The sequence below is a fragment of the Dryobates pubescens genome, chromosome 7 (assembly GCF_014839835.1).
Source record: "Dryobates pubescens isolate bDryPub1 chromosome 7, bDryPub1.pri, whole genome shotgun sequence".
In the NCBI taxonomy this organism is placed as follows: Eukaryota; Metazoa; Chordata; class Aves; order Piciformes; family Picidae; genus Dryobates; species Dryobates pubescens.
The window spans coordinates 15,631,477-15,652,529 of NC_071618.1; the positions used below are offsets into that span (position 1 = coordinate 15,631,477).

Consider the following 21,053-nt stretch of genomic DNA (forward strand, 5'->3'; position numbering starts at 1 on the left):
CCCTGTAGCTGAGGTGTTGGCAAAACCTCTGGGAGGTGATCCATTGCATTTCAAGATCTGAAGAATAGAATCTCCAGAAGTTCAGTTTCTCTGGGCTATCATACTAGGCAGTGCCCTTGTATGCCTCTGTCCAGATGAGCAGCACCAGTGCTGGGTGAGAATGAATTAGAACATATTAAAGAAACTTGGGAACCCAGGAAGCCATAGGATACAGGAAAAGGCCATTCTTTGAACTGCACAGTGGTCTTGGTAGAGGCAGCATGCTGCAGGGCTCAAGGAGGAACCATATCTGGCAATGGAAGCGCTGGTGTGGATGAGAGACTTCTTTCCAGAGGCAGCAGTAAGGCAGCTTGTGAGAATAGCAAATAATCCCATTATTAAAAATTGCATCCCTCCTGAAAATCACTGCTTATTAGATAAATGTTAATTTTCATCAAGAGATAATATTAAGATCATGGTAATTATAGTACTTTCTCCATATGATTTGGGTTAGGACACTGATATTTATTTTTTTTTAAACTTTTTTTTTTTTCTTACTTTCTGTCTTACAGAAAACTCTCCCAGTCTTCCCCACAGCTAACCAGCTCCAAATCAAAATAATAAACCTAGGCACTTTCGAAGCAGATGTTAAATTTGAGCCTCAACTTTACAGTGTAAATCTAAAACCTTTGGAGTGGGTAAGTGAGTTGCGGAATAGCAAATTAAATAGCCATCCAGAGGGACCTGGACAAGCTTCAGAGGTTGTTCTGTGTGAACCTCATGAGGTTTAGCAAGGCCAAGAGCACCTGTGCTGGAGCAATTATTACTATCAGTATAGGCTGGGGAATGATGGGATTGAGAGCAGCCCTGTGGGGAAGGTCTCTTAGGTACCAGTGTGGGCTAGTAGCCCAGAAAGCTGGGCTGCATCACAAGAACCGTGATCAGTAGGTCGAGGGACGTGATTCTGCCCTTCTAGTCTGCTCTGGTTAGTGGTGACATTACTTGGAGTACTGTGTCCAGCTCTGGAGTCCTTAGCCCAGACAGATTTCACAGGTTGCGAAACATTCAAAGTCAGGTCGTTTGGGGCTCTAAGCAACTTGATTTAGGTGAAGATGCCACTGCTTGCTGCAGGAGGGGTTTGGACTAGATGACCTTTAAAGATTGCTTCCAACCCAAACTATTCTATGCATTTATGACAAAAAAGGGGCAAATCAAAGTTTACATGTGTTACTTCTGAAAGATTCTTACCTAGTGGTTCAAAATTAATTATTTTCTAGGCAGTCTTATTAATTTAAATAATGGTAGAATGAAGTGTTACTTGTAAACACAGTGAACAAAGAAATAACTTCCACTGTTCTCAGTAGATCCAGTTTCTTTTGGCAAGAGTACTTTTAAGAAACGTAATAGTGATTTTTGAACTAATTGAAAGTCTTACTCTTGATAAGATGTGCCATTTCTTAATGGTGGAAACACCCCTTCCTTCAGAAAAAGTCTATTCAACTCTAGTAAGTCTCTGCTCAAACAAGGAGCTTTTCCTGTGGCTCTCTCATGTATTAATCTTCAGATTTGTTGCCAATGTTTCCAACCTCTGTTACAGCACAGCCTTGACAGCCCTGTTGATGGTGACATGTGGAGCTGATGGACTTTGTCCATTAGTAACGGGTGTCAGGAAGTGTGTTCTCTGATAGCCTGCAGTCCTTTTTCCATATAAGAGGAAAAACTTTATTCCATCATCCTTTAAATTTGGCATGCATAGAAACTAATCTGAGGAGAAAGGGCCACTGCAATTCTACGTAGATGTGGAATTCATATAACCACAGTGCATACCTGAAAATGAAGGGTGTAAAATGCTTCAGTCTCTACCAAAGATACTTTATAATCTAGGTGGTTTGGATCATAAAATGGTTTTTTCTCAATTTTTCCCAAATTATTTCAATACTAATTAACATGTCTGTTAACATTTTAAGTGTTTTATGCAAATGAAATATTTAGATTACTTAAAACATCCTGGTGCTAGTCACTCCTGTTATGCTGAAACCATATTCAGTTTGTGTTTGCATTTGCATCTCTTAGGAGTGCTGTTTGGACAAATATCACACTGTAATTTATGCTAGTGCTGTGGCTAAACAGAATTTTACTTGGTAGTGGTAGGAAGCCTAATTTGTTTGGAGCAGCAAATACAAAGGATAATGTAATAGTTATTTGATAATTTTATAATTATATTTATATTTAGCCTGGAGAAGAGAAGGATCAGGGGTGACCTCATTGCCCTCTACAACTACCTGAAAGGTAATTGTAGACAGGAGGGGGTTGGTCTCTTCTCCCAGGCAACCAGCACCAGAACAAGGGGACACAGTCTCAAGCTGTGCCAGGGGAGGTTTAGACTCGAGGTGAGGAAAAAGTTCTTCACTGAGCGAGTCGTTCGTCATTGGAATGTGCTGCCCAGGGAGGTGGTGGAGTCACCGTCCCTGGAGGTGTTCAAGAGGAGATTGGACATGGCACTTGGTGCCATGGTCTAGTCATGAGGTCTGTGGAGACAGGTTGGACTTGATGATCCTTGGGGTCTCTTCCAACCTTAGTTATACTGTGATAATGCTTGTGGGAAGCTTGTGTTAACTTTGAAGCATGTCTAATAAAAGAAAACAATAAAAAATAATAATCAATTAAATTGGTGCTTGATGCCAAAAAAGTGAAATTAGGAGATGCTCACGTTCTCTGGCCCTTACAAAGTAACACACACACAAACTTCTGTCCCCCTGAGGTCACGGTCCTTCAATGGTGTACATAGATATACAGTTGCATGGAAGTTCATAGCAATTTGTTTGTCTTTGTAGACGGACTATGTGACGCTTGAGGTATCCGAGGTGCAATCATTAAGCATAATTTCTGGGAATAATGTTATAAATGAACTTATCATGTTGCCAGGGGCAGAACGTCACACTCTTGGAATTAGAAATAATGCAACACACATTGATCCTGTGTGGGTAAGTCTGCTCAGTTCCCAAGATACGCATTATATCTTAGCAGCTACGTGGAGTGTGTGAAGCTGAGAGGATGAGCTCTGAGTGCCTTTTCCCTTTCGTTGGTTTTCTGTCTCTCCCTGTCTCTGCTGGTACCAGTGAAATGGGTGAGCTGTAGAGAGCAGGGCAGGATGTTGTTGTTGGGGGGGGGTGGGTGGGGTGGGTGGTGTTTGTTTGTTTTGGTTGGTGCTTTTGGTGTGTGTGTGGTTTTTTGGGTTTTGTTTTGTTTTTTTCAAAATGTAAAAAATAAATTACCAACTTAGAATTACCTTGACAAACTTTCACCAAAATTGAACGTGCAGACATGTGCTGTTTTCTAGTAGACATATCCTAGTAAGATTCTGGGATGTTACTCTGAGGCCTCTGTTTATTCTCATTGCTGTATAGTAGTGCATGTTTAAGATGTTTACTAATGCCAACAAAGTATGCTGATAATGGTCTCTCCCACCAGCTGTTTGACAATGTCACATCAAAGCCAAAAGAAGGAAAAAATCTCATCAGGTAAAGTTTCTTTGGCTCCTAAATTTTGGCAGTGGTGCAACTTTTAAACATGCCTCCTGAGTAGAGTCTTCTTGCTTAACATTTGTCTGTGCTGTAGAAATTCTCTACTTTCTGGACTCCACACTTAATGTTAAGGGGTTGTAGGAACTTCTGGGGCATGGTTCTAAGCTATCTTGTGTGTCTATTTGTAGTACAATATGGCTGAAACTGGAAGTGTACTTTTCACTCAATTTGTCTAGACATTTTGTAAAGAGCTAGCACAGTTTGCATATCTATACCTCTGTTTTAATCTTGGGGAAGAAATATCCTACTGATGCTGCTTTTCTTCTACATCTTCCATTTGCAAATGCATTTTGTTTGCTGCTTGTAACTGAAGGCTTGCTTTTGATATCAGCCCACTGCCTGCTTAGGATGATATGGGCCTAGCTTTCTTCTGCTTTAGCTACACTTTAAGAGATTTAGAGGTTTGCTTTTCAAAAATGTTAACTGACAGCAACAAAAGGGGAAAACCTGATGCTTGTTGTGCTGTTCAGTATGTCATCAGAAGTGTTTTTGTTTAATATTTCATTTTAAAGGTTCATGAACAATTTGCCTGATATTCTTACCAACGTCACTCTGGGTGACACTTCTTTCGGAACACTGATGCCTTATTCTGTCAGTAATTACAGCCTCTTCACAGGAGGAAGGTAAGCGTTTAAATTCATGCTTGTCCTTGGAAAAAGACATTGGAACTCTTTTTTTATGCTACATAATACACACAGTTATCTATGGTCTGAACTTTGCTTTTATTTTCAGGAGAGAGAATATTACGGCTATTAATTATTTAGCCCCTTGTTCAGTGCTTTCAGAATCACTTGGATTTGGCAGTGCCTATACCATTATCATTAACAAGGTGAGTTTCTTGTGCCATTGGATGGGCAAGACAGAATTAATTTTCACATCAATATTTTCTTTAAAAAAAAAAAAACCAACCAACCAAAGAAAACCAAAACAATAACACCACCAAAAAGATGTTTGCAGCATTATCCCTCTTGCCCTTAATTGCATATATGATAGAATTCTGGTATGTTAAGCAGAACATAAAACTATTGTTAACTATAAAAATAATGATGGGAAATAATATAATGCAAGCATTCATGTTCCCCACTAAAAGCCTTAAATCATTAGCCTTATTAGACACTAAGGATTTGTATGAAGTCTGCTGTAAAATAACTATTACTTTATAGTTAGGTATACAGTGCTTTGTGTAGAGTACTTTGTATTTACCCAGAACTTGGAGGTGATCTAGAATTATTTAGAGGGCCTCTGGTGTATGGACTCTTTATCTCTATTCATAATGTACTATTTCAATTTTCAGTGTTCTGGACCAGATCTTAATGTAACATATTCTGAAGATATCCCACCCAATACAGTCCATATGGCTTGGCAAATCCCTCAGTATTTTATACTTACATGTGCAGAAGTAGTCTTCTCTGTCACAGGGCTGGAGTTTTCATACTCACAGGTAGGTTTTGCTCTTCAGAGCTCTCACTGTGTTAAGAATCCTGGTGCAAACTAATTTCTTCTGTGATCTATTGTTTTTAAGTGGTGGTCCTGTATTGCTGCTTGGTTTGCACTGTTCTCTCCCTCAGAGCTCCCTAGCAAGACTATAGGCTGGTGTAAGTTAGCCTTGTTTCAATAGCATTCAGTGTTTTCCACAAAGCTATGCTGAAATACGTAATTTGAAGGTTATAACCACCAATCCTCAAATCTCCTTCTCACATGTGACTATCCATTCAAAGTAAGTGGAACTGTACTGCTGCTGTAAAAGCAAACTGGAGAGCCCTAAAATTAAATGAACAAGTACTGAGACCTTGTCTTCACAACTTCCTCTATACAGTCTTTAGCAGCAGTTTAATTATACACTCTTAATTCCTTTTGTCTTCCAACTGCAGTTTATAATTAGCAATGTGCATTTCTTGTCTTAATTCCAAGTCTATGGACTGCAGAGATGGAATTGTTATAAGATGTGGGTAGCTAGACCATGATGCACAATTTTCTTCACTTAATGTGTTCCCTGTTAGTTACTTGGTGTGTACAAAGGAAAAGGTGTTTGAGTTAGTACTAGTAATCTCTTGTTCCTCAAAGCCTTCTCCAGGCCTGTTTAATTCCCCAGTAATTTTTAATTTAAAATAAACCCAAAAAATCACCACCACCAAAACCCAGAAACAAACAAGAACCCAAACAATAACAAAAAAACACCAAACCAAATCAAACAAACAAAAAACCACCACAAAAAACCCCACCAAAACAAACAACCCAGAAAAAAAAACCACCAACTAACACAACACAAAAACCACCACGAAATCCTCCTCTCTCCAGAGAACCTGTGCAGTAAACATCAGAAAATAAGTGATAGCAGTATGTGACTAAAGCTTGTTTCTTTCTTCTATAGGCTCCAGCAAATATGAAGGCAGTGCTGCAGGCAGGGTGGCTGCTGACAGTTGCTGTAGGTAACATAATTGTCCTTATAGTGGCAAGGGCATCCACACTCAATGAGCAGGTAAGCACACAAGTATAGTAGTATAGTATCATAGTATCAGTCAGGGTTGGAAGGGACCACAATGATCATCTAGTTCCAACGCCCCTGCCATGGGCAGGGACACCCCACACTAGATCAGGCAATCAAGCAATCAGTGTGCTATTGTATTACACTATGAAAAAGCAAGTCTATTTCAGGGGGTTCCTGCATGGTAATTCTCATCCACAACTTCTGAACATTGGCGTATTAAGGTGGATTTGTGTTTGTAATTGCAATACAGAAGGTTAGTGTTAGCTACAAGAGTATACCAGTTGTAGAACTAGTGCTTGGCTAAATCTCATTGAGTATGCAAGTAAGAGCAATGAAGCAATGAATATTAATAACCTATTTGGACTAAAACTAATGTTGAAGGCACTTGCAGTTGTGGTAATTTGTCTACTGAAGCCTGTAAGTTTTTGTTGGACTTTTCCCCAACACTTCAAGATGCGTATGTATTTGTACACACACTAAACTTTAAGCAACAAATCCTTTAGCAACAAAGATTTTTTTATTATTATTTGATTGCCATTCTTAACTCTTGCTTTGTCAGGCTCCATTGCTTTCAAGAAGCAGTTTCTAGCATCTCTACTTTTTTTTTTTCCTGTTGTGAAAAAGCTGTGAACTTCTAGACAGAAATTCTAGAGTAACGGGCTTGAAACCTACCAGAACTTAGTTCACTAATGAACCTTCTCCTGCATATTTCAGCCTTGCCACACCCCTTCTTCTGGTTGCATTGGTTTCAAACATCATTCTGTAGGGCATGAAAACTACAGGCAGGACCTACTTAAATTACTAGTGGTACTCCCTAATGAATCAAAAGGGATATGTGAGACAAATTCTGGTTTCAGCTACATTAACCAGACAGAGCAAGAAGTACAGCTGTTGAAGGTTTTCAGGCAGAGGCAGTGCTTTGAAACCACAGTTCTGGTCTTGCTCTCTGACTAGATTTACAGTCAGTAGAAACCTTTTACTACTGACTTAATCTCATTTTAAACCAGAGTGGTGGTAGTCCTGCTTCCACTTATCTAGCCAAAACAAGGGGTTGAATTTCCTTTTCAGTCTTAGTCCACTCCCTTACCTCTGGGAACAGTTTTCAGCATTCACAAACCTTTCGTCTCCTCAGCGAAGGCGGAACTGTTGATTAGGCCTCAGTTCTGAGTTGCTTTCATATGTACTTCCTACATTTAATTCTTTAAGTCATACAATACTTCCTGTGCTTGTTCACCTCCATTTTCTGAATGAACTTTTTTGCAAACAGTAAAGTGGTATAATTCTTTTGAGGAACAAATATTGATGGATAAATTATGGTGTTTGTTTGTTTTACAGTGGGCAGAATATGTGCTGTTTGCTGCCTTGCTGGTGGCAGTTTGCATCATTTTTGCTGTCATGGCTTATTTTTATACCTATGTTGATCCAAAAGAGGTTGAAGCCCAGCTTGATGAGGAAGAAAAGGCAGCCAAAAAGGCCCAACAGATCTATGAAAATGATGCTGGAGTTGTCTCTCGGATGTAAAAGTCGTATTCAACTTGTGTTTGTAAATTATGGTATCCCATTAACTATCTCTGCAGTAAGAGGAATCAGGGTGTCACTAACACCTCTGAATAATGTCTCATGGCAGAGATTAAGAAAACAAAACCAAACACCAACTTAACACAACCTCTCTTGGGAAGCAAGAAGGAGATTAGTCTCTCTTCTACTGAGCATGGTATCCTGAAGAAACTCCAGCAGAATTTCCACGCTTAATGTACCCCGAAATTAATACCGTAGCATTGAAATACTGAAATTGCACCTGATGTTACTAAATCCTGTGAAAATATGTATTTTTATACTGCATTTCAATTTCATATCATGAAAGAAACAATGCCAAGAAATAGTAGTTGAAGCCAAGCTGTCCCTATGACCCCCACTAGCATCACTGTTACTTGAAAGCAACAGGTCACATGTGCCTTTCTTTCATACTTTCTTACACATAATGGAAGCAAAGCTCTAGCATTGCTCAGATTGAAATACCGTCTGTGCTCCACACAGCATTAACTTAGATATGCACTGTAATATAATGCTTCATTATAATGTATTGACATATGTCTGTATTATAACATAATTCCTGTTATATTTTTAATTAAATATCTATTGATGAAGTGTCCACTTGGATAAACAAATGATGTTTGTAATAAGTGATAGCAATAAAACTTGTGTTGTAACAATGGAAATGGTGTCAGAGTATGATTTACAGTTGCATGCTAACAAAACTTGATACCATCTCTCTGCTGCCTCTTCATATGTGCTCCATCACTTGAAGTTTATTGACTAGTGTCAGTCTATATCTTAATATGCCTGTAAAATCCTTCACATTTATAGTACAGAGGACTAAATTTTGCTGCTTAACAGGATTCTGCAACCATGTGGATCATGGTAGGGAGTGACAGTGGTCTGTGTATTGTTTTGGGAATTCCTGTATTTAGATTCCTATACTTTTCCCAGCAGCTGGCTTGGATTCCTGGCACCTTCAGTGCCTGGTCAGACTTATAGCTGCTTTGAGACTTGGTTTTCAGCATTCTTATCCTATTTTACAGCAAGTCCAGCTTGATATTTGCAACTGTTCACATGTACATTGTTTGAATATGTGTGTTTTACAGTTTAAAACTAAAATTCAGTTGTAAACAGAATTTTCCCAAGGTTTTGGAGAGTTCAAGAGGGGTGGACTCCTCAGTTTATATTATAACAATAAGTTCATCTAATTCAGCTGTTCTGAAGAATAGGAAGGACATCGAGACACTTGAACGTGTCCAGAGAAGGGCAACAAGGCTGGTGAGAGGCCTTGAGCACAAGCCCTATGAGGAGAGGCTGAGGGAGCTGGGATTCTTTAGCCTGGAGAAGAGAAGGATCAGAGGTGACCTCATTGCCCTCTACAACTACCTGAAAGGTGGTTGCAGACAGGAGGGGGTTGGTCTCTTCTCCCAGGCAACCAGCACCAGAACAAGGGGACACAGTCTCAAGCTGTGCCAGGGGAGGTTTAGACTCGAGGTGAGGAAAAAGTTCTTCACTGAGCGAGTCATTCGTCATTGGAATGTGCTGCCCCGGGAGGTGGTGGAGTCGCCGTCCCTGGAGGTGTTCAAGGGGAGATTGGACGTGGCACTTGGTGCCATGGTCTAGTTGTGAGGTCTGTTGGGACAGGTTGGACTTGATGATCCTTGGGGTCTCTTCCAACCTTAGTTACTGTGATACTGTGAATAATAACAGGTTAAAATCGTTCCATTGGAGTACTGAAAACCTTCTATCTTGCAGCAGAGTTTTGTGCTCTCTTGGCTGCTGGATCTTGCTGCTTCACTTGTGATATTCAGGCTGTGCTATCTTCCTTCTGACCTTGGGCCTCTTCTATTTGGTTTCTGTAAGAGGTACAAGGGGAAGGAGGAGATTCATCTGGACATCAAGGTAGAGATGCAACCTACCAATGGGCATATGATATGAATTGATATATCTATGGATGCTCTCACATAGGTTATACACGACTGTGACATTTGTGCTGCTATTAAATAGGCAAAGTGAATGAAGTCCTTGTGGTATGGTAACACATGGCTTAAGTGTAAGTATGGTGAGGCCTGGCAGATTGACCACATCACTCTACCTTGTTCTCGGACTGGTAAGCAATATGTGCTTACTATGGCAGAAGCAAGCACTGGATGGTTGGAAACTTATCCAGTACCTCATGCCACTGCATGTAACACCATTCTTGGTCTGGAAAGACAAATGATGTGGAGACACGGAACTCCAGAGAGAATTGAATCAGACAATGGAACTAGTTTCAAAAACAGCCTCAAAAAACTGAACCAGAGAGCATGGTATCAAGTGGATATACTACATTCCCTACTGTGGATCAGCTGCAGGAAAGATTGATTACAGTGGTCTGCTGAAAACCATCTTAAAGGCAATGGGGTGTGGAGCTTTGAAAAACTGAGAGAAACATTTAGCACAAGCAACCTGATTGGTAAACACTAGAGGTTCTGTAAACTGAGATGGACCAGCTCAATTAGATCTGTTACAAAAGGTAGAAGGTGATAGAGTTCCTGTTGTTTGTGAAAAGAATCTGTTAGGTAGAAATGTTTGTGTATTTCCTCCTTTGGGTGAAACTAAACCTGTCTGAAGGGTAGTTCCTGATGAAGGACCTGGTCATACGTATTGGGTAATGCAAGAAAATGGTGAAATCCAGTGTGTTCCACAAAGAAATTTAACTTTAGCTGAGAGAGTTTAAGTCCGGGGACCCTCTCCAGATTCCTACTCTGCCCTTGTAAGTAAAATCTGGCACTCAGCTTTTCCCTAGGGTCGTGGCTTGCCTCTGATTTCTAAGTGGGGTAAAGCTATTTTGTAGCTTAGCCCTTTACATTTTCTGCCTTTTTGAAATTGAGCCATAAGCATCCTTGTGGAATGCCTGACTGAATTAGAACCTGTAAATAAAATTTATATAGTTTTGTACATAGTTTTGGGGCAGGGCTTTTGGGAAAATAGAGATATCTATATTATTATAATTCCTTCTTTGTTATTCACAATTAAAACAGCCATACAAGTTAGGCAAAACAAATTATCTAACAACTGTAACCTTACAGGTAGATAGCATCTTCTGTCTGGTGTTCGCCCTTGCTAGGTGAAATGTTTGTTTATCAAATCAGAATGGTTTTGACTGGAAGGGACCTTTAGAAAACCATGCAGTTCTCAACTCCTTGCCACAGGCATGGACACGTTTTGCTATATCAGGCTGTTCAAAGCCCTGTCCAAACTGGCCTTTATAGGTAGAAAGCCATTGATACGGTACAATTAGGTGAGAAAAAACCTTCCTCATCTCTTCAGTATGGAGGTAGTTGTATGTGACAAAATGTAAGCCCTACGAGGAGAGGCTGAGGGAGCTGGGGTTGCTTAGCCTGGAGAAGAGGAGACTCAGGGGTGACCTTATTACTCTCTACAACTACCTGAAGGGAGGTTGTAGACAGACAGATGTTGGTCTCTTCTCCCAGGCGGCCAGTACCAGGACAAGAGGACACAGTCTCAGGCTGCGCCAGGGGAGGTTCAGGCTGGATGTTAGGAGAAAGTTCTATACAGAAAGAGTGATTGCACATTGGAATGGGCTGCCTGGGGAGGTGGTGGAGTTGCCATCATTGGAGGTTTTCAGGAGAAGACTTGATGGGGTGCTTGGTGCCGTGGGTTAGTTGTTTGGGTGGTGTTGGATTGGTTGATGGGTTGGACGCGATGATCTTGAAGGTCTCTTCCAACCTGGTGTATTCTATGTATATTCTATGTATGTCTTGATTGCTGACAGAATCTTTTATGTATCTTTTACAGTGATGATGCTCTGAAATTAATCAAATCAACAGTGAGAAAGAACTAAAAATGGAAGCTGTGGAAGCTGAATAGCTTGAAAAAAATGAAAACAATGCAAGAGGTAAGCATGAAATAGAGTGAGGCACTTCCACAATGCTTGCTGTCAAGCTGCTGTTGCAACCCCTTATTTGACCTGCTTCTGCTGTTACTGGCAAGTGAAACCCTCATGCAATTAAGATGAAATCTCAGCCATGTGCTGATGTGAAATTGTATTCATCCTTCTCCTGTGAGATTCTGCTGCCTGTAATGTATGTCTCTGTCTGAGTGTCCTTCCATCTTAGCCCACTATGGCAGTTTTAGGCTGATGCCTAAGAAATTTTCCACAGATCTTGAGCAGAAAGCAGTAGACTGTAAATAAATCACCATTAGGAGGTAAAGGGAAAATCATAACATCTAAATAATCCCATTAGTCTGATAACTAACAGAAAGTTAGTTGTAGAAACTACTTTTTTCTCTTTCTTGGCTCTTCACTCTAGCTGATGCTGGCTGGTGGCTGTTGCTTGGCTGTCACTGACCTTGGCTGTGTTCTTGTATCAAGCTACTCTCTGCTTTTGTCTTTTCTCTTTTCCCTTGTACAGGGGGGAAGCTATTGATAACCCTCTAGTTTTGTCTAGGGGGGATCCTTGTGTTGTTTATAAATTATAAATACATATAAATATTGTATATTTTGTATATATTCATTGCATTTCACACTTCTAGAGTTTAGTCTCCTTGTAAATATAGCTTCATTTACTGCCAACTGATCTGGTCTGGCAATTTTATTTTGGGGGCAATTCTCCAAATTAGTTGGGGGTAATTTCAGCCCACCACACCCACAGAGCTTTTTTTATTCCAAATTGAACATCCAATCCTTACAGCTGGGAAAAAATGCTTTATGTGATCCTGATAAACTTAAACCCAAACCCCAGTGATCCTGGAGCTGTGATTCCTTGGTAGCAAAAAATGGAAGCATCTTATGTTTAGACAGGAGTCATATTTCCTAAAGGTCTTATCTTACAAGAAATGTTTCAAATAGAGGTTAATTCAATTGGTGCAGCTCCTTCAGGCTGATACTTTAACTCAGCAGAGCATTATCTCAGACTGAGATCTGTTCTGGAATTGCATAACTAAATTAATGACGTTGAATGCATTCGTGCTTAAATCTGACCACAAAGATAGGAGGGTAGGAGTGCAACACTGCTGAGTTTACAAAAATCAGAACCATGGGTGTTCCATGCTGGCAGAGTGCTGAAACTGTAGGGGAGCATGGGTAGGGGGAACTGCACTTGAGAAACGAGTGTAAAAGGGACCTTCAGGTCCTCTGCATTTAAATGCTGGGCTTTTGCTGCTCTGCAGGGAACAGGACTAAGAGATGAGTGGCAATGTTATGCCCTGTAGCAACAGAGCAAAAAGTTACCATTATAGACCATGTCCTCCCCATTTGTGACCAAGCTATGGTCATTAACCATCACATTCCTGACTGAGCTACAGAAATGCAGGCTGACATTTGGGTTTTTTTTTTTGGTTTGGCTCTGTTTCATGCATTCATTGCACCTTTTCTCTACTACATCAGCTTCAGAGCAGATGGCTGCCCTAGTGCCCAGTGATGCTACACACAGCACACAACTGATGAACTTGCTCCCTCTTTTAACTTGCTGCCATCCCAGTTGTGCGAGGTAGAACTAACGTGTTGCTTTGTGTCACTTATTTACAGTTCAAGAAGTCTGGCAGAACTAGGAGGAATCAGGGAACCCATGTCCAACTCACCCTGAGGAAGCTTGCAGAACTGGAACCACTTTTTCCCTGCCCCCCCCCCCCCCCCCCTTTGCTCAGATTGAGCTTTTTGCAAAGAAGTGCCAGTCTGTGACTACTGATTCTAGGTAATACAGAATCATAGAATGTTTCAGAGTTGAAGGGACCTTTAAAGATCACCTGGTCCAAAACCCCCTTGCAATGAGCAGGGATATCTTTAGCTAGACCAGGTTGCTCGGAGCCCCAGACAACTTGAACTGTAATGTTTCCAAGGATGGTGCATTTACCACTTCTCCAGGCAATCTGTGTCAGGTTTTTACCTCCCTCACTGTAAGCTACTTTTCTCTTATGTCTAGTCTGAATCTAAATTTCCATTTAAAACCATTACCTCTTGTCCTGTCACAACAGGCCCTGCTAAAAAGAATGTCCCCATCTTTAAGTACTGCAAAGCTGCAATAGTGTCTTCCTAGAGCCTTCTCTTTTCCAGGCTCAACAACGCCAACTCTCTCAGCCTTTTTTCATGTTCCATTTCTGTGCCCTTCCTCTGGTCTCACTCCAACAGGTTCATGCCCATCTTTGCTGAGGACTCCAGAGCTTGACACAGTACTTCAGGTGAGGTCTCACAAGACTGGAGCTGAGGGGTAGAATCACCTCTCTCAACCTACTAGTCATACTTCTTTTGATGCAGCCCTGCATGCAGCTGGCTTTCTGGGCTGTTAGTGCAGAATAGGGATAAAATATACGATGCTCTCCCACTTTTTTTTTTTTAAAACCATTTCTTTTCATCAGCTCCAGCTCCCTGCTCAAGAGAGCTTCCCCACGTGTCAACCTGAGGTCCACAGCGGACGCTCCTGTCCTCCGGGAGGGTCAGGTCATTTCCCACCACCAGGTGGCAGAAAAATCCACGGCAGAGGCGAGAGACCGAGGGATGGGGGGGGGGCGGTGTGTGTGCTCCCAGAAAACCTTCCCGCATCTCTGCCTCAATGATTTTCACTCGCGTTTATGACAAGCTTCAGGTCGTGTTATGACAATACCTTGTGCATAGTTCTATACTGCTTTTGAAGACCACAGGGCTGCTGTATGTTTAGGAAAATGAAAGCACCTGGATGGATTTAAGCAAGAGGTGGTCCCTGGCAGTGCTGAAGTTATCTCAACACTTTAAAAGCTTGCCAAAATCCTAAGTGGTGTTATAAGAAGAAATTTTGATATTGAACAATAGTAAAGGACAAGAATAAAGCCAACTGTGCTGCAGCACCCAATGCTTTACTCTAAAATATGAAAAAATTGTGTTGCACTTAATCCAATTTAACCACAGGACTTGAACTCCAGGCGTGAAAAGCTGCTCAAAGAAGCAAAGTCATAAGCAGGTTCAGGTGAGCTTTTGTAACTGAGATGATGTCACTCAAATAAAGCAAAATTGGGTCCTAAGAGCACTGCAGATTCATCCCCAGAGAAAACAGCACCAGGTTAAATACAGGGATGCACAGTAAAAGATTACCTTTCAGTGGACACTGATCCTGACAGACTGAGGGTGCACTGATTTCAGTTTCCTGCCTCCTACTTCCAAAGCTCTTAATCGGTTGTATAACAACTTAGCCCAGCCTGTCTGTGAAAAGAAAGCCACAATCATATTTGGTATGGGATCCAGCTCTAGGAGATGGCACTTGGTGAGGTCAGGCCATGACAGTGAGATACGGTCCATTAAAGGAGTTTTCCGGAAGGGCATCACATTCCAGAATGACATTCAGTTTTAAACCTCTCTTAAACACAATTTTTCTTCACACTGATGTCTTCTCAAGCAGGTTTTTAAGCTGTTTTGCAAATTTTAGGGCCAACTTGACATGCTTAGGAAGGAGTTTTGGGTATAGGGCTGTTATAGTCCTTGGGAGGGCAACAAAGAACCTCCATAGCTTCTGGGCTGTGTATGCTTCTTCTGCAGGGGCTGAGAGGACTGTGAGCTGGGTCTGGTCTTGAGAAGATCCTCAAAGCCGAAGATACTTGCATTGAATTGTTACTTGGATGGGAGAACTTTGGGAGGCAGGACTGCAAGGAGGAGAGATTTGGATTACCCTGGCATCCCATGATGAAATAGTTTGGGATGGGCTGATGTGGGACAGTTCTGGACACTGAGTACCAAAGCTTTGGGATGGGAGGGTTTAAAAGAGTTCAACTCCCAAGGCACTTCTAATCAGATATTCAGGTTGGGGCCAAGGAACTATGTGCAATGGCTGCTTCACCCTGATCCCTCTCCCCAGAGCTGCTCCTCCCTGCTTTGTCTTCCAGTCTCTGCCCTATGGAAAGCAAAGGAAACTTAATCTCAGGACTGCTGTAGGGGTAATGTGTGGTTTCCAGCTCAGATTAAGTTAATATGAAATGATGCCAGCACTGAAGAAGGAGGTGGCCACTATGAGGGGCAGTATTTGAGCAGTTAAAACCCTTAATGATGCTTCACCCTCATCCTCACATGGACTTCTTGGAAGCCTGGAATTTAATTTTAAAGGTGAACTGAAATGCTTTAAAAATAATCTCTACAGAACTGGTTAAGCACTATGTGTATAAAAATCACAGATATGCTTGTTTTCAAAAGTGCTTCATTCTTTAACAGCCAGAATGTAACTTCATGGTCTTGAGTTTCTGTTGGAAGAATGACAGAACACCACATGGTAAAACCTTGAGATGTAAAAGGAATAGGTTAGAAATATTTATTTTACTTTCATAAATACAAATCAATGCACATAGGACTGCATTATATTCACTGAGAAAATTGCTCATGGAAATAAGTCAGTGGCTATGGTGTTAGCCTCTCTATAAATGAGAAAAGCAGACATATCATAGGCTGAGGAGCCTATGTACTGCCTACAAACAGCAGAAATCAAAAGTCTAGTGAAGCTGATAAGAATCTTTCCACTGCTATCAGTGTGCTTTGCCTGAGCCCTTCAGTGCACACAAATGCAGTGCCTTTCTGTATTTGATCCAGGCAGATGGATGCATTATCACTGCAGAGCTTCTCAAGAGAAGGGTGAGAAAGGTCATGATTGCACCAAGGGAGTTTGGGAGGAAGGTGCACTTGGGACAGGCTATATTCTAGGTGCATGAAGCAGAATGAGCAAAACTGAGAGTAGATGTGTAAGACAGTTGCAGTGGTAAGATAAGAAACTAGAATGTGATTAGGAAGAACAAACTGTCTAGGCGAGTTCTGCATCTAAGAGAAATTTGCATTTAGCCCAAGTAAGTCTGTATGTGCAGCGTCTAGCAGGGTTATCTCTACTTCTTACTGCATTCAGAAGATACAGTCAGTACAGATAATTCCTGGTAGCAGATTCAAGTGCTTATCTATTTATCACTTAAACTTCATCAGAAAAAAAAATAAAATACTTGCAGCCTTCTGCAGTTCCCTCTGATCATTTTTACAAGCAGCTGAGGCAAATCCCTTCCCCATCAAGAGACAGTGAGATGGGAAGTCTGTACAACTCTTCTACTCCAATGCAATATTAATATGAGCCTACAGCCATGTAAATTTACTTCAGAGCAGGGAAGAATATCAGTGCTGATGTGGGGCAGCAAAATCTGTTCTTCTTTGCAAGTACAGCAACAGATACCCACTGTCTCTGCTGGAAAAAGAGACATGCTCAGTCCAAAATCCCCAGGAGGCCTGCTCTCATGAAAAAGATGGGAGGAAAGCTGAGATGGCAACTCTAGATGCCAAAGAAGTATGAGGCATTGTGATCTTGCTAAAGGTCTGGTTCAAGTGGGAGGGTGCAGCAGATTTTTGTGAATGAAAGGAAGTCTGAAGGAGGAGGTTGAAGATGGATGGAGCATGTCAGAGCACTGTGAGCACTACAGGAACTTACTGGGTAACTACTTTTAGAAGGCTGTGTGATGAGAGTGATGGGGAGGGTGGGAAGGCACATGCAGAGCACCTGCATTTTTGTGGGGGCACAGTTATTACAGGCTGTAACTGTCCCACACACATACTTGCTGTGGAGTATGTGTGGGTCAAATGTTAGAAAACAGCTTACAATATGTAATTTACTTTCATAATACAAGCCGTCTTGAAAAACAAGCTTACAGTTTTGGGACTATCTATGATTTGTGGCTTTTTACTACAGTGCTAAATTTTGGGGCTAAGAAGGCTGCAGGTTGTTGTTCCTAAGTTCTGAGGTTCTCTGATTACCTAGCAAAGAGATTTAGTGGCAGTGACATAATTCTTTCACTGTTTGCTTGTGTATGGGCTCTACAGAGACTGACCACTCTGGCTATGCAGCTCTGGGCTTAAACCACAGGTGGGAGCATTCATTGTTACAAGCTGAGAAGGTGGATTTTGTTACATGAAAGAGCTGGAGCCAGCATCCCACTCCATACAGGACATTTTGGATGGAGTGTCACCTTCTACCTCATCTGAGCTAACCATGAGCTATCAGTGAATGAGGTGTGCTGGCCTCCCTCCTACACACACAGTGTCCCCTGAGACTGGTGCCACAGAAGACTAATCCAGCAGAATGTGAATGCATTTCCTGTGGGATCAGTGAACTGATCCAATCACCACACAGGCATGTGAATGCTAATGCAAGGATGGGAGACAGGGCTAAGAGAAAGGAAGAGCAAGGTCAGCACTTTGGCAGCAGATCACAGTTAAATTGGATTATGTGCAACACTCTAAAACTCCAACACATCATGATGATTTTCCAACACCCTAGACAGAAAACTGAAACTTGCAGGGATTCAGATGTTTTTGTGTTAAATAGAGGAATAACTTTCTCTTCTGTGAAGACAAGATTTTACAGCTATATCATGAGATTAATACAGGAATATCATGAGATTAATCAAGGGTAAAATGTGATAATTCTGGAGTTAAAATAGTAAAATATTGCAGCTGATTGCAAGACCACTACTTATCAGTAACCAATGAAATGTAGTACAACTTTTTCTGCTGGGACAACTGTAGCCTGCAAGCAAACATTTTAGATCTGTGATGACAGGGACTGTCTAGGGACATAGTCATAGGTTAGAGCATCTCATCAGGATTCAAGGGTCACCCTTAATGGATCCATTAGTCAGGAGATATTGTTAGTCTGCTGTGTACATAGACATTAATATGAGATAAGAACTGACGTCTCCATTATAAAATGTGAAATGTGAGAAGAAGATAGAGAAGGAATGTTTTCTTCTGTTTTCATATGTTTGGTTTGCGTGACAAGGGTTCTAAGGAAAGGATTATAAAAAGCAATATTTAATGAAATTGTGCTCTTCAGGGGCACAGTGCAGTATAATCAATCTCATGCCACATAATGAAGTCTAGGTCCCCATCTAATTTTAATTGTCTGCCTGGAACACTAAAATACTTCTAGGCACTTAAATTCTGCTTATTAATAAAGGTCACATAACACTCAAGATGTTTTTTTTCCATTTTGTGCTTCATCCTTCCTTATCCATTACAATTCTCAACCCTATAAGAATATGAATTTTTCTCCTATTAGTAAGAATCTAACCCCCCTGCAATTTTCAATGAACGGTATGAAGTAAAACACTGCAGGGAGTGAGATCTACATAGAACATCAAGTTTCCTACAAAATATCAAAACATTGAATTTTTTGGGGGGAATAACATTTTTCCCTTTGGCATTCACAAGTCCTAAAGCAGAATGTCATTATTTGAACTTGAAACTCTGCTTCTGTAATTGACAAAACAATAATTTTCTGACAAGACGGCTTGATGAACCAGAACTTGAATGCACAGCTGAGTCCAGCTGTAGAAGGCAATTTGCACACCTCTGAAGCAACAGAAGCCTCCTCTGCTGATATAACTACATGGCTGCAGGGTTACTCATGGCATGTTGAAAGGAAGAAAGGTTCTGTCATGAACTTTGTAGAACAGACCCCTTTCCACCAGAAATTTAAAACAAACTTTCAAACTTTAGTGGAAACACACACACACAAAATCCCACCCAAACCCCAAATATTTGTAGACACATGATCCTCACATAGTTTGAATGCACAATGGACACTAATTTTGCATAGGAAAAACAATTAAAGGTGGGAAAAACTTCAGTCCTGGACAACACAAGGGTATTTTTTGTTATTAACAGGTAAATGCTAATTTTTCCTTCAGCACAGAAGAAGAATGTCAGAACACCTGTCTTGTAACTATCATTAAAGAGGCCTTATAGAAAAGCTTTCTGAACAAACATTAGAAATATGAAACAGCTAAATTAGTGAATGAAACCCCACAGATATAATTATAGATCATTTCTGCACACTGCATCATCCTGACTGTGGGTTCTCATTTCAGAACAATGCCCAGTACTTTCTGCTTTTCTTTCTGAGAGGTCTGTTCAAACCAGGACTTAGTCTTCCATGTATGAGCCACAGAACTGGACAAGGGTAGAAAATCACTGTACTAAAAAAAAACCAAAAAAAAAGTGCTAAAAAGTGTTTCTGAAGAACTAGTAGAGGGTATAAATTCCTCTTTCTCAAGGCAATTTTGGTTCAAGACCTTATAAATACTCAAGCTATAAAGAGTCAGGCAAACCATTTTAAATCTTGACTGTAAAATTCTTGATGGGAGAGTGTAGTGAGAAAGCTGAACAGCTGGTGTGTCATTTATGAAGTGCAAGAAGAAAAATATGGAGGGCAGCCTGGGAAATAAACCTCTTATACCTTGCACAGCTGTAGGAGATGGATGAGTAGAACCCTGATATAGGGTCTCTGTTACCTAGTCAATCTTCCAGGAGGGTCAAGGCTCCTCAGAGTTATTGATGGCTGACCTCTGTTCCAGCAGAAAGTGACTTCCTGGGCCTGTGGGGTTCAGCTGCCCACTCTTGCATAGCTCACCAGCATATCATATATCCATATATCCACATATCTCTTGTATCTTACAAGATCTAGTTCATTATTCTCTATCAACCCTCAGTCACTGAGTAAAATCCCTTCGACCAAGACTCATTTATCCCAGAGCCAAATAAAAATCTTCAGTGACAGATCCACAGTTGTCCAACTCAGAAATGACTGAACAGTTTTGATTCTGAGCTGTAGTTAAATAAACCTTTAGCATGCAAACAAATAATGTCAAACAAGTTTCCTAATGGTAATGTGCCAATTCAGCTATAATTATGATATCAATTCAGTAATATGAGGGTTTAATCTTGCCCTCATTTAAGTCAAAAGAGCAGACTCCAATAGCTTATTTCTAATCATTCAGAGAAATTCTATTCCTGAAGACAATACAAAATAAAAGGGATGTCTATATGGGTAGCGTATTTGATCACCTCACTGTTCTGACACAAATAGCTTAAACCTTCACTTTCTCTCATTGATTTTCATCACTCCTTTGTAGGCTCTCCAGAGTCCTGTTGTTTTTTTCCTCTAATTCATCAAAGCATATTACTCTTTTAAAATGTCTTAGTAAAGACTATAGATGCTAGGGAAAAGTTATTTCTGACATGTTGCTGTTGTATGAACAATTCTGTAGATTTGCCATTCTTTAAAAACTCTTTTTTTTCCTCCATTATTAATTCATGTTGTTAACCAACTTCATTTTAAAGTTTCTGTCTGATCACTTTTCTTATGAGACAGTGTAGATGCTTTCCCTAGTCATCCTCTCCAGGCCATGAGGTTACAGAACTCTTCTACCCTCATGAAGATTCTCTTTTCTGAGCAGTAGTCGTCATAATGTATTTAATTTGCTCGAGCATAGTTTTCTTCCTTTTCTGGTTGTGGTGGTTTAGGCTGGGTGCTGGCCCAGATGCCACTGCGCAGGCCACACCTGGGTGGTCCCAAGGGGTGGGCCCAGCCCAGGGGGTGGTCACAGGGACCAGGTATTCCATTCCCATAATGCCCTGCTCCCCTATAAAATGTCCATGCGGGGTCTTCACTTCCTCTTTCGTCCCCTGCTGC

At 40.9% G+C, this 21,053-nt stretch overlaps 1 protein-coding gene across 1 annotated transcript in view; it reads left to right on the forward strand.

The window, feature by feature from the left end:
* SLC15A1 (solute carrier family 15 member 1) overlaps positions 1–7,626 on the forward strand; it is a 36,223-nt gene extending 28,597 nt beyond the window's left edge. The window contains exons 15-22 of the mRNA XM_009910348.2: positions 552–677; positions 2,814–2,963; positions 3,451–3,500; positions 4,076–4,186; positions 4,296–4,392; positions 4,858–5,004; positions 5,935–6,042; positions 7,387–7,626. Of these exons, the coding sequence (XP_009908650.2) occupies positions 552–677; positions 2,814–2,963; positions 3,451–3,500; positions 4,076–4,186; positions 4,296–4,392; positions 4,858–5,004; positions 5,935–6,042; positions 7,387–7,572 (975 nt within the window). The 3' untranslated portion in view covers positions 7,573–7,626. The remainder of the gene's footprint in view (positions 1–551; positions 678–2,813; positions 2,964–3,450; positions 3,501–4,075; positions 4,187–4,295; positions 4,393–4,857; positions 5,005–5,934; positions 6,043–7,386) is intronic.
* The last annotated feature ends 13,427 nt before the right edge of the window (positions 7,627–21,053 follow it).